Below are 14,384 nucleotides of genomic sequence, written 5' to 3' on the forward strand. Positions count from 1 at the left end.
GAAGGCCCGCACGTCTTTTACCGTCTCGGGGGTAGGCCATCCCTGGATGGCGGCAACCTTTTCCAGGGATGGTCTAACGCCCTCGGCAGAGACGATATGCCCCAGATATTCGATCTGAGTGTGAAACGGGTAGCATTTCTGGGGTTTTACCTTCATCCAGTACTTCTGCAGCCAGCCGAGCACCTGCCCCAATCACTGCAGGTGGTCCTCAAATGTGGCAGCATAGATGATGATATCGTCCAGATATATCAGCGTGGCTTCGAATTTGAGATCTTCCAGACACCGCTCCATCAGCCGCTGAAAGGTTCCCGGGGCGTTGGCCATCCCAAACGGCATCCGATTAAACTCAAACAGTCCCATGGGGAGAATGAACGCCGTCTTGGCACTGTCTTCCTCCGACATCGGCACCTGCCAGTACCCGCTGGCCAGATCTAAAGTTGAGAAGTACGTTGCCTTCCCCAAGGCGGACAGGGACTCTTCTATGCGGGGCAGTCGGTACGAGTCTTTGATGGTGCAGGCGTTCAGCTCCGATAGTCCACACAGAACCGCAGGGTGCCATCCTTTTTGCGGACCAACACGATGGGAGCCGCCCAGGGGCTCTGGCTTTCTCGTATGACCCCCTTCCGTAGCATTTGGCCCAGTAAAGTTTTTACCTCCTGGTATAGCTGTGGAGGGATTTGCCGATATCGTTCCCGGATGGGGGCCGTTCCTGCCACGGGAATTCCATGCGTGATGGCTGTGGTGCATCCAAAATCATCCTCGTGGCTGGCGAATTCCTCGTGGTACTGTCCGAGTAGTGTTTCTACCTGAAGAAGTTGGGCTGGAGTCAGGCCGGAGAGTTCGTCCCGCATTCTTTCCAGGATGTTTCGGCCCTTTTCCTAGGTCGGGGACTCGGCAGTCTGCAGAGTTCAAATAGTCACTGCCCAAGGGTCCTCGGGTTGCACCTTTAATTGGACCGTAGGGGCTGGCAGCACCTCTTCCAGAGGCCTTACCAGCTTGGCCATTTCGGCCCGGGGCTTTAAGGCGATGTTTTGGTCTTCTAGGTTGACGCAGCGCACCAGTACGGTCTTTCTCCACACCGTGGTCAGGGAGGGGGTCACCAGTATGCCAGGTTGCAGGCGTTCCGAGTAGCACCTGCATCTCCACACCCTCCAAAGGCACCGGGGCCCAGATAGGCAGGTCCACCACTGTCTGCCCGGGGGGCAGCATGAGCGGGGGAGCCACTGGCGCAATGACTTTGCCCAGTGCCTCGTCCTCCTGGCAGTCCTGAAGACACCGCGCCTCCCGCACCAACTGCTGGAAGACCTGCCCTTTGGCCGTGCGGGAACCCCACTGGTTCAGGGTCTCTTGCGTGGGGTCATTGAAGAGTAAATTGCCAAACTCCCGCAGTATGTTCATACCCAGGATGACTGGATGTTTGATATTGGTTTCCCCTTGGGTCAGGATCACTCCCTGGCGGCCAAGGGATTTGCCACACAGCGTCATCTGCATCCAAACCACTACGGCGACAGGGACCGGTAGTTGATACCAATCTTATCATGGACCCCCACTGGGGTCTCGCTGCCTCTGGAAAATGCTGCCAAAAATAAGTGGCAGGCATGGTTGTTACTTGCGACCCCGTGTCCACTAGGCACTGTACAGCACGGCCCTCGACCTCTGCCCATACCACTGGACACTTTGCGACCAGATCTTCGGGACTTCCACCACCCCATGTCGTGGCTTCTGGCCCCGAGTGGCGTTCCCCAAGCCCGGACCTAGATGACAGTCCCCTTGGTTCCTGCCCAGACACTCGGCGGGGGCCCTTCCTCCTACACTAGTGCCACATTGCTGCAATGAATGTGTTAAACATGCCACGTTCTTCCCCGTTCCCTTGCCCAGCATTTCACCTAATAAGACAGATTGATATCACTAATTCTGCAGTGGGATGCACATAGCTATTTTCTGATGACACAAGCTACGCTACATAAACCCGGCCACTCCTTCCCTGTTTATAGACTTAGGATTGATACCTGCTGTTCTCAGCCCATTTCATTTCCAAAACAAGAGATCCACGACGAGGCTCGGAAATAATCATATCATTATGCGAAGATTGCGAGAACAGTCAGAGCAGATTAATCTGCAGAGATGTCAGTACCGAAGCTGGAAACAATCCAAAATGCAGAAAGTCACCTACTGTTAGGGGGTCTGTCACCAAGTGTTTTCTACTCCAAGTGAGAGCAGTGTAATGTAGGGAAAGAGTCCCTGATTCCAGCAATGTGTCACTCAGTTTACTGGGTGCAGCACTTATGTTGTAGCGTTTTCTGTGTTATAGCACAGCATGCACGTTATATGGAGGGATGTGTGTCTCCAGTAGTTTTCTTTCCGCCCTGCAGTCCAGGAACAGATTTGTGCTCGGCTATGACAATGAGATCTGTCCTACAAAGGGCTGGGTATCTCTAGGAGAAGTCACTACCTGGATTTGAACCCCATTGACTCTGATGTGGTTGATGAGGGCCTGTCATACACTGTGGACTCCTGTAGGAACTACTTTCATAGATGGCTTTGTGAGACACATGAAATGCGCTTGGTCTGAGATCATATCTCTGATCTTTAATGAGTGGTGTTTCTCATAAATCCTTTCTTGATCCTTCTAGTCACGAGGCTTTCACATAAAATACAAGTATGTTATAAAATCTTCCTGCAGCAGGAGATATAACCCAAGAATGCACCAACTCCCTGATGTAGAGAGCTGGAAGCCATGGTGTCACCAGTGTTGCCCTGCCATGCTCGCACCGCATACCATCAGCTTTCTCGTCTCTGCCTTTTGTCCAGACATCTTTCAGTGGTGATGACTTGTCTTCTTCACAGTCTTCTGCTGGACAATCATTGTATTGAGGTGATGCCTCTTTCCAGCTGGTGACCTTCATAGAGAAGGGGTTCATGTCCAGCTGTCCAGTCCAGGGAATGCACCAGTATCATAGTGCCCCATTACCAAACAAAAAAGAATCCCGCAACCATGATTTCCTAAGAGATCTCTAACAGTCAGTGGAGCTATAATTCCCTGTCATGGTGCCTGCACCTGCAACTCAGGGAGGCTCAGTCACTGGGGTGCAGACTGTCAGGACATGAGGAAGCCAAGTTGTCAGGATGAATATCTTCCAACATAGCAGTTTCTATCTTAATAGTTGGGTGAATAGTTGTGAAAGGGGATCTGTTGCCTGTTTTGGAGTTGTGTTTGCTATCAATTTTGCATGTCACACAGATTTCTTTTTCTATCTTTCACAGTGGGACTCGATCAATGAAATGGATGAGTCCTTCAGCCCCATCCACACATACCAAGTGTGTAATGTCATGGCTCCAAACCAAAACAACTGGCTGCGGACAAACTGGGTGCAAAGAGATGGTGCTCGACGGGTATATGTGGAGATCAAGTTCACACTGAGAGATTGTAACAGTATGCCAGGGGTGCTGGGCACCTGTAAAGAGACCTTCAACTTGTACTACATGGAGAGTGACCGGGACCTCGGCAGTAGCACCAGAGAGAATCAATTCATGAAGATCGACACAATAGCTGCAGATGAGAGTTTTACCAATGTGGATCTTGGGGTACGGAGACTCAAGCTTAATACAGAAGTCCGAGATGTGGGGCCCCTGAGCAGACGTGGATTTTATTTGGCATTTCAGGACATAGGAGCCTGTATTGCCATTGTATCAGTGCGAGTATATTATAAGAAGTGTCCTCCAATGGTTCGTAACTTGGCTGCGTTCTCAGAAGCAGTGACCGGAGCTGACTCATCATCCTTGGTGGAAGTCCGGGGAGAATGTGTGGGGCACTCAGAGGAGAGAGACACCCCAAAAATGTATTGCAGTGCAGAAGGAGAATGGCTTGTTCCCATTGGGAAGTGTGTGTGCAGCGCTGGCTTTGAAGAACGAAGTGATTCTTGTGTAGGTAAGTTTGAAAAACTGGAAAAAAATTATTTTCAGTATCTTCAGTATAACTTTTGAGACTGTAACAATAACCTATATCTTATTGTAATGGGGTAATAAGTGCTGAGGAGTGAACATAGGTCAAGCAGAATGTGTGAGGTCAAGACAAGAGGAGAACAATAACATTTCAGGGAGGTTTTTGAGGGTTTGGAGCGATTTATCTGCATCAGTATCCTCACTTGAACAGAGCACCTACTATCTTTGACGCCTGGACATTTTAAGTTGGTGTAGGGCAAGTTCTTTTTCTGCCTCATGCCACGAGAAGCTCACAATACATGTAACAGCTCACTCATTCTGGTCTTGGGCTACAGCTGAACTCATCAATATCAGCAACAGCTTCTCCAAGATCTCAGGCCACAGCTCCTCCAAGATCCCAGGCCACAGCTCCTTCTTAGGTCTCAGTCCACAGCTCCTCCTAAATCTATGGCCACAGCTCCTCCTAGATCTCCGGCCATAGCTCCTCCTAGATCTCCGGCCACAGCTCATCCTAGATCTATGGCCACAGCTCCTCCTAGATCTACGGCCACAGCTCCTCCTAGATCTACGGACACAGCTCCTCCTAGATCTACGGCCACAGCTCCTCCTAGATCTCTATCCACAGCTCCTTCTTATTCTCAGGCCAGAGCTCTCCCTAGATCCCCAACCTCTGCTCCTCCTAGATTTTCGGCCATCGTTCCTCCAAGATCTCCATCCACAGCTCCTTCTTAGTTCTCAAGCCACAGCTCCTCATAGATCTCTGGACCCAGCTCCTCATAGATCTCTGGCAATAGCTCATCCTATCTCTCCAGCCACAAATCCTTCTTACTACTCAGGCAACAGTTCCTCCTAGATCTCCAGCCTCAGCTTCTCCTAGGTCTCCGGCCATAGCTTCTCCTAGATCTTCGGCCATGGCACCTCCTAGGTCTCAAGCCACAGCTCCTTCTTAGGTTTCAGGCCACAGGTCTTCTTAGATCTCAGGACACAACTCCTCCTAGATCACTGGGCACAGCTCCGCCTACATCTCTGGCCACAGCTCCACCTACATCACTGGCCACGGCTCCTCCTACATCACGGCCACAGCTCCTCCTAGATCTCCAGCCACAGCTCCTCCTAGATCTATGGCCGCAGCTCCTCCTAGATCTCCGGCCACAGCTCCTCCTAGATCTATGGCCACAGCTCCTCCTAGATCTCCGGCCACAACTCCTCCTAGATCTCTGGACACAGCTCCTCCTAGATCTCTGACCTCAACTCCTCCTAGATTTCTGGCCACAGCTCCTCCTAGATCCGATGCCACATTTCCTCCTAGATCTCTAGCCATCTCCTCCTACATCTCCAGCCATCTCCTCCTAGATCTCCAGCCACAGCTCCTCCTAGATCTCCGGCCACAGCTCCTCCTAGCTCTCCAGCCACAGCTCCTCCTAGATCTCCGGCCACAGCTCCTCCTAGATCTCCGGCCACAGCTCCTCCTAGATCTCCGACCTCAACTCCTCCTAGATTTCTGGCCACAGCTCCTCCTAGATCCCATGACACATTTCCTCCTAGATCTCTAGCCATCTCCTTCTATATCTCCAGCCATCTCCTCCTAGATCTCCAGCCACAGCTCCTCCTAGATCTCTGGCCACAGCTCCTCCTAGCTTTCCGGCCACAGCTCCTCCTAGCTCTCTGGCCACAGGTTCTCCTAGCTCTCCGACCACAGCTCCTCCTAGCTCTCCAACCACAGCTCCTCCTAACTCTCCAGCCACAGTTCCGCCTACATCTCTGGCCACAGCTCCTCCTAGCTTTCCGGCCACAGCTCCTCCTAGCTCTCCGGCCACAGGTTCTCCTAGATCTCCGGCCACAGCTCCTCCTAGATCTCCGGCCACAGCTCCTCCTAGATCTCTGACCTCAACTCCTCCTAGATTTCCGGCCACAGCTCCTCCTACGACACTAGCCATGGCTCCTCCTACATCACCGGCCAAAGTTCCTCCTTGATCTCCAGCCAAAGGTCCTCCTAGATCTCCAACCACAGCTCCTCCTTACATCTCAGGCCACAGCTCCTCCTAGATCTCCGGCTACAGCTCCTTCTTAGTTCTCAGGCCACAGGTCTTCCTAGGTCTCCGACCACAGCTCCTCCTAGCTCTCCAACCACAGCTCCTCCTAACTCTCCAGCCACAGTTCCGCCTACATCTCTGGCCACAGCTCCTCCTACGACACTAGCCATGGCTCCTCCTACATCACCGGCCAAAGCTCCTCCTTGATCTCCAGCCAAAGGTCCTCCTAGATCTCCAACCACAGCTCCTCCTTACATCTCAGGCCACAGCTCCTCCTAGATCTCCGGCTACAGCTCCTTCTTAGTTCTCAGGCCACAGGTCTTCCTAGGTCTCCGGCCATAGCATCTCCTAGATTTCTAGCCACAGCTCCTCCTAGATTTCTAACCACAGCTCCTTCTATATCTCCATCCACAGCTCCTTCTTAGATCTCAGGCCACAGCTCCTTCTTAGGTCTCAGGTCATAGCTCCTGCCCGATTTCTGGCCACAGCTCCTCCTAGAACACAGGACCACTGCTATTATGGTCTCAGTTTATAGTTTCTGCCACTGTCTTAAGACACACTGATCCTCACACTTTTTCAGACCACAAAGCACCTCTCACATTCTTAAGCAACACAGCTCTCCTGTGATCCCAGGCAGGTTTCATAGTTCTCAGTTCACACAATTCCTCCATTTGTTCTCATGCCAAAAAACTCCTTTCACTCTCTCAGGCTACAAGCTCCGCCCATGTTCTCAGGCTAAAAGCTCCTCCCACGTTCTCGGGTCATACAGCCCCTCACATGTACTCAGGTTATGCAGTCCCTCCCATATTCTCAGGTCACACAGCTCTTCCCACTTTCTCAGGTTACACAGCTCTTCCCACTTTCTGAGGTTACACAGCTCCTCCCACATTCTCAGGTCATACAACTCACACGTTCTCAGGTTACATAGCTCCTCCAATATTCTCAGGTTCCACAGCTATGCCCTTGTTCTCAAGTCAAATTGCTACTCCTAGATTCTCACGTCACACATCTCCTCCCAAGTTCTCAGGTCACACAGCTCCTCCTACATTTTCAGGCTGCATAGCTCCTCACACATTCTCAGGTTACATAGCTCCTCGCAATTTCTCAGGTTATACAGCTTTTACTATGTTTCCAGCTCACACAGCTCCTCCCTTAATCTCCAGTTGCACAGCTTCCCCCACATTCTCAGGTTAAGCAACTGCTCCCACATTGTTTGGTTATGCAGTTATTCCCACAGTCTCAGATTATGTATCTCCTCCCACATTCTCAGGCTACACAATTCCTCCCATCTTGTCAGATTACACAAATTATCTCATGTTCTCAGGTTACACAACTCCTTCCACATTCTCAGGTTGCCCAGTTTCCCCCTCCCTCCTCCATGTTCCCAGGCCACACAGCTTCTTCCAAATTCTGAGGTCACACAGCTTTTCCCATTTTTTCAGATTATGTTTATCCAATTTTATCTGATTACAATGATTATCCCATGTTATCCCATGTTCTGAAGCCACACAGCTTCTCATGTAATCTCAAACCTCAATGTTCTCAAATCATACAGCTTATCCCATGTTTGCTCTCAGACCATAGAGCTTCTCCCATGTACTCAGGTCACACAGCTCATTTAATTTTCTCAGGTCAACAGTGTCATAGAGAAAAATTAAAATCCATAAGACTTTTTCAGAGAGAAGACATACCACCCTCACATTGAACATGTAGGATTAATTATAACTGGGGAAGGGAGAAAAAGCTGACACTTTAACCTCAATTGACGTAAGACTCCACATTGTACATATGGCATTAATTATAGCTGGGAAAGAGAAAAACTAATTATAACTATGCAAGTGGGAGGGAGCTGACACTACAACCTCCATTGAAATATGACATCCTGCAGTGAATAGGTAATGACAACAGAAGATTTGTTCTGGAAAAAAAGACAGCAAAAATGAGATTCATGTACACAAAGGCAGGAAAGTACCCTTCTCAGGCATATGCTTCCTCTCATCAAAGCCAGGCTCCCAGACCTTTTGGAGGTAGTGGACAGTGATTAATTTTGAGATTAGCTTTGATTGGATGTTTATGGAACCTATATTTTCGGCATCGTAGGGAATAGACAAACATAACTCCTTCATTCACATCACTGTAAGGCCGTCAGAACCCCTCCAACTTAATATTGGTCCATGCCATGTTTCATCTCTATAGACAGCTAAAATCCAGATAAGAAGCATGTTGACAAAATCTACCACCTGGGACCTCCAAGGGTGAAGATATCCTGAAAGTTGAGAATCTCAAAAAATATTTCCTTTACCTTTAAGTATATTTGGGACTACAGAACAGGTGAAGGGCTTGGTATTCTGCTTACAAGTAAGATGGCAGAAGTACTCAATGTCAAGTAGCAGCCGCAAAAGCAAAGAAGATTTTAAGCTGTATGAAAAGAGGCATAAAATCCTATGATCCCAATGTATTGCTACCCCTTTATAAATCACTTGTAAGGCTACTTTCACACATCAGTTTTTTGCCGTTAGGCAGGATCCGGCTATTTTTAGAAAAAACAGATCCGGCATAAATTTTGGAGAACTGTAGAAACGGATCCGTTTTTTTGCTGGATCCGTCTAGCAGGTTATATCTGTTCCTGGGGGCTGGCCAATTGGATCTGAGCATGCGCAGACTTAAAAAAACCGGATCCGGTGGCTGGATCCGTCTTTTTCTGGATCCGGCGCATTCCGGCGCCCATAGACTTTCATTGTAGCAAAAAGCTGGAAGCGCCGGATCCGGCGCTTCCGGCTTTTTCGCCGGAGACAAAAAACGTTACAGTAGCCGTTTTTTCCAGACGCCGGAATGAGACAAGTTGCCGGATACGGCAAAAAACGGATGAAACGCAATGCCATCCGGCACGATCCGGCGCTAATGCAAGTCAATGGGGAAAAACTGGATCCGGCATTGCATTTTGCCGGATCCGGTTTTACAAAAAAAAGCCGGATCGCGCCTGAAGGCAAAAAACTGATGTGTGAAAGAGGCCTAAGGCCACATCTAGAATATGGGATCCAGTTTTGGGCTCCACATTTAAAAATTATATTCAGAAGTTCACGTAAGTTTAAAGTCGAGCAACTAGATTATTACAAGGGATGGGAGGCCCTCGGAGAAAAATTACGTCTCAGAGGGGATCTCATTTATAGGTATAAATACATGTGTGGTCAATACAAAGGACTGGACAATGACTTATTCGTTCCCAAGACCATACTAAGGACCAGGAGACACTCATTACGGGTGGATGAAAGGCAATACCGGCAGATAAATAGGAAAGGATTCTTTACTGTTAGAGAAGTCAGACTGTGGAATGCCGACCGCAAGAGGTAATAATGGCCGACATTATAACAGCTTTTATACAAGGGCTGGATGATTTCCTCAGTACACATAACATTGTGGGTTATAGATAAGTTATTGCCAAAAGTATACAATTGAAGGAACTTTATTGACCTAGGTGTTTTGTCAACCCATGTACCTATGTAACTAAAGAACCTATCATATCCCACAACCAGCCTCCACATGAGCTTACTAAGGGGAAATATGTGGATGGAACCTTGATCTAATGAAAAGCTGAATTTGGGTTTGGGTCATTCATCAGTCCCGGAAGGTACAGCTTGTTCTGGGTTCTGTCTGTTTTCCTAAGGAGCATCTCCCTCCCCTAAGCTCTGAGCCATTTCCATGATATCACATTTAGTCATTTTCCTTTTGTTATACCTTTTATATTATGTAATTGTGCATATTGTATTGTTTTGTTCCAATTTTGTATCTTTTTGTATATTTTAATAAACACTGTCTACCTTTCGGGAATAACCCCTTAGCGACCGAGCCAATTTTGACCTTAATGATCAAGCCAATTTTTACAGTTCTGACCACTGTCAATTTATGAGTTTATAGCTCTGGAATGCTTTAACGTATCCCATTGATTCTGAGATTCTGTTTTGACATATTGTACTTTGTTAGTGGCAAAATTTATTTGATATGACTTGCATTTTTATGAAAAAAAACAGAAATTTGGCAGAAATTTGGAAAAAAAAATTGAAACTTTTGCAATTTTCAAACTTTTAATTTTTGTGCCCTTAATTCAGTGTTATGTCACATAAAATAGTTAATAAATACCTGTGAAGATCTGAGGTTGTGGGTTATAAAAATCACCTAGGCAGGTTAACGATGTAACTATTATTATTCCATAACTCTATGGTTATACAACAAATCCATGTAGATAGCCAACATACAATGTCCTCAGTCCACAAGTTCCCGATCTGAGATCTCCAAACCTCCATAGTCCATCCATTTATCCCAGCTCGGATCTTCTCACATCGAAGTCACTTCCAAACTGCCTGATGAAACCCCTGTGTCTATTTCTTTAGTTCACAGAACAAAACATATTCCATCACCTGAGGCTGATGTGAGACAATATCAGTGCTCCTTGCTGGAAAAAGTCTCTTTCTCTTAGAGCTGTGGACTCCGCTCTGTGTCCACTTGTCCTATAGTCTTTATTAAGCGGTCATATCCTCACAATAACATTTCCCACATGTCTACTTTACATCAGCACAAATTTGGAAACATATTTTTTTTTGTTAGGAAGTTATAAGGGTTAAAAGTTGACCAGCGATTTCTCATTTTTCCAACAAAATTTACAGAACCATTTTTTTAGGGACCACATCACATTTGAAGTGACTTTGAGGGGTCAACATGACAGAAAACACTGAAAAGTGACACCATTCTAAAAACTGAACCTCTCAAGGTGTTCAAAACCTCATTCAAGACGTTTATTACCTTTCAGGTGCTTCACAAGAACTAAAGCAATGTGGAAGGAAAAAAATGTACTGTATTTTAGACTCAAACTTTTTTATTTTCACAAGGGTGTCAGTAGAAAATGGACCACAAAATTTGTTGTGCAATTTCTCCTGAGTACATCAATACCCCTTATGAGGGGGAAATCCAATGTTTGGGCACATAGCAGGGCTCAGAAAGGAGGAAGCACCGTTTGACTTTTTGAACGGAAAATTGTCTGGAATCGATGGCAGGCACCATGTCGAGTTTGGGAGGTCCTGATTTGCCTAAAAGTGGAAATCCCCAAATTGTAACTACAACCCTAACACAGCCCTCAAACCAACTCTAATCCCAACACATTCATAACCCTAAACCTAACCATAACCCTGACCCCAACACAACCCTAACCACTAACTCCAACACAACCCTATCCCCAATACAACATTAACCCCAACACACCCCAACCCTAACCAAAACCCTAACACCAACCCAACCATAACCCCAACACAACCCTAACCCCAGCTTTAACCCTATTCCTAACCCTAACTGAAAAGAATGGAATAAATGAAAATTTTTTTTTATCTAACTAAGGAGGTGACAAAGTGATCACTAGACACAAATGAAGAAACCGATCATCAAATGCCCTTAGTTAATTGTTCATCAGTATGAGAATTTTTAAAAGGGCAGAAGGTTTATAAGGCTATTTTCAAACCAACTAGAGTCCATCATTCTACAGTGAGAAAGACTATTAACAAGTAGAAAACTTTCAAGACAGCTGACATCTTCCCAAGAGTAGACGTCTCAAGGGCCTGTCACACTAAGCGATATCGCTATCAATATGTTTTTTGTGATGTTATAGCGATATTGCTAGCGATATCGCTATGTCTGATACTTACCTCCGACCGCTCCCCCGCTGGTTATCGCTGATCGCGCGGGAACGTCCTGGACCGTTTCTCGTCAGGCGCTTCCTGCTGGGCTTCCTGCTGTGGAGACGAGCGACGCATGGACGTGGGCGGAGGACGTCAGGATCGCCTCGTCTGACAGGTAAGTAACGACCCCTGACCACTGCTATGTCGCTGGTGAGATCTGCCTGTGTAGCAGCTCACTAGCGACCGCTTATCGATGCACCAGCGATCCTGACCGCGTCATATCGCTGGTCGGGATCGCTGGTGCATCGCTAAGTGTGACAATACCTTCAGTGAATTCACCCCAAGGTCACACTGTGTGCAATGCTCAGAGAAACTTCAAAAACCCAAGAGATACAGCTTGAACTCTAAAGGCCTTACCATGTTAAAGGTTCAAGATTATGACACTACAATTAGAAAAAAGACTGGGAAAGTATGGTTTTCCAGGATTTCCAGAAGAAAGCCTCTTCTTTCTATAGAGAAGATGGCAGAATGGATAAAATGTTCAAATTTGCCTCTGAACAAACCACAAGACTTCTGGAACAATGTCCTTTGGACAGATGAGACCAAAGTGGAGATGTTTAGCCATAATGACCTGCGCCACATTTGGCGAAAACCAAATCCCGCATATCAGCACAAACCCCTCATTTCAGCCATCATTGTGGTGATGGAGGGGGGAAGCCTTGTGCTTGTTTTGCAGCCACAGAACTCTGGGCACCATGCAGTCATTAAGTTGACCAAGCACTCTTCTATATGCAAAAATATTCTAGACTCAAGTGTGACCATCAATTCAAAAGCTAAATCCTGGCCGAAACAAGGTCATGAAACAGGACAAAGACCCCAAGCACATCAGCAAATCTACATCAAAATGGCTGGAAAAGAATCAAGTCCTGCCATGGCCCAAAGTCCAGACCTTCTCCCAAATGAAACTCTGGGAGATAAAAGAGCGCCAAATAGGTTTTTAACTGTAAAACATGAAGAGAAACAGAAATGGATCTGCTCACCTGGTAGGGTTGCACCTAAGCAACATGTATAAATTGCATGTATCAGCTGCTGCAGGACATGAGTCGTTAGGACTTAGTCATTAAGTTTTTGTCCTGATGAAGAGGTCCTGCGTTGACCTCGAAAAAAATTGACTCCGTAAATCTGTTAAAATAAACTTTTCAAGGAAATTATTCGTTGGTCAAATTTTAGCAGCATGCATCAAGTGAAACTTCACCCACATATGTTTTCTTCCTAATTACTGGGATATATTACTGCTAAACCAGGTTCTACAAGCTGTGGATTCAGGAGGGTACTTAATTATTCACACACTGCTCCTGCATTTTGCCTAGTTTTTGGGTGTCATTTGTCACGTGCTGTTCTTCATCTGAGGTTGAATTTACAGAATTCTGAGAACATCTAAAGACCAGAAGTTTTATTATTATGTCCTGAGATGTAAGCAATGTAACGTGATATATACCCTTACAAGTTGGCCGTTTACTTAATTGACCACTCAACAGTACAGTTCAAGGATAAATGGTGTTTGGGATGAGGGTGATGCTCCTCACTGGACCCTTGACGCTCGTCTCCTAGTATCGTACTTATTTCTAGCACATGTCCTGATCACGGGCCTAGAACATCTTATTGTACCAGATGAAGCTTGTATCCTAGTATCGCCTTTTTTCTGTGGACTGCGAATATTGTATTTTTAATGATCGGAGCTGTAGGACAAACCTGTGATGTAGCATCCAGACATTCTATTTCTGCTCCTCGGGCTCCCGTAGGAGGCTGTATGGAGGGAACATTACATCTCCACTCTCATACAGCCCGTGCTGCCCCGGCTCCAGCTGTGTAAATGCTGATAGATTGGCACCTGACTGCCACGGGGCCCCATCCTGTCATTGTGGAGCAGGCTGCTGATATAAATGAATGAGCTGTGTCCCAGCGAGATGATTTAGAGAGTTATTTGTTTGTTCAGCTCTATAATGGCTACTTATTGGAAAGGTGTCCTCATCTTCAAACATGAAAATTATGTTTGCGCAGATTGGCGGCATCTCCCCAGACGTCCTACGGCAGAACTTTATCCAAGGTTAATACTGATGGTGGAGTCCGACCTCTTATTAACGACATCAGTGATAATCACCTCCTGGACGACGCTGCATTAAAGGGCTGTTACCGTCATCACAGATGGGTGTTGTTGGCGCTTGTAGAGGCGTGCATGTCTGTCATTTACTGCCTAGTAAGATCTGCAGCCGTTTGTTCGATATTATTACAGCTTGTCACCTAGGAGACCAACCACCGCTGCTGTACACCTTGTAAGCGCTGTGCTGAGGCTGGCCAGCAGTACAAGCTAGGAGCACGCTCCATTAATGGTGGTTGGCGTCACAGCAGTGTTTTATAATCTCAAAAGAAAAGAGCTTGGAAGCGCTGCACATGTTCGGCTAGCAGCAGTGGTCGGTCTCCAAGGCAACAAGCTGTAAGCAAAAAAAATAATCCAAAATAACCGAAATTATTAACCAAAAAAATTACAAAATTGCCTGAACTTCTGAACATTATATGACAATACCCATTTATGAAAATAGGAATAGCCTTTTATTCTGGGAAGTAGGAAGGTGTGGACGGCCAAGTGATACCTTCATGCATCGTGCCTTGAAACAGTATTCACCCCCCATGAACTTTTCCACATTTTTTCCCATTCCCTCCACAGAAGAAAGTGTAGCCTGTTATG

At 46.7% G+C, this 14,384-nt stretch overlaps 1 protein-coding gene across 2 annotated transcripts in view; it reads left to right on the plus strand.

The window, feature by feature from the left end:
* The window catches only part of EPHA8 (EPH receptor A8), a 183,827-nt gene that overhangs the window by 53,772 nt on the left and 115,671 nt on the right, over window positions 1–14,384 (plus strand). For both annotated transcript variants that reach the window (XM_073570085.1, XM_073570086.1), the window contains exon 3: window positions 3,265–3,928. In XM_073570085.1, the coding sequence (XP_073426186.1) occupies window positions 3,265–3,928 (664 nt within the window). The remainder of the gene's footprint in view (window positions 1–3,264; window positions 3,929–14,384) is intronic.

Source organism: Dendrobates tinctorius, unplaced genomic scaffold (genome assembly GCF_039654945.1).
Source record: "Dendrobates tinctorius isolate UK_male_01 unplaced genomic scaffold, ASM3965494v1 ptg000028l, whole genome shotgun sequence".
NCBI classification, from domain to species: domain Eukaryota; kingdom Metazoa; phylum Chordata; class Amphibia; order Anura; family Dendrobatidae; genus Dendrobates; species Dendrobates tinctorius.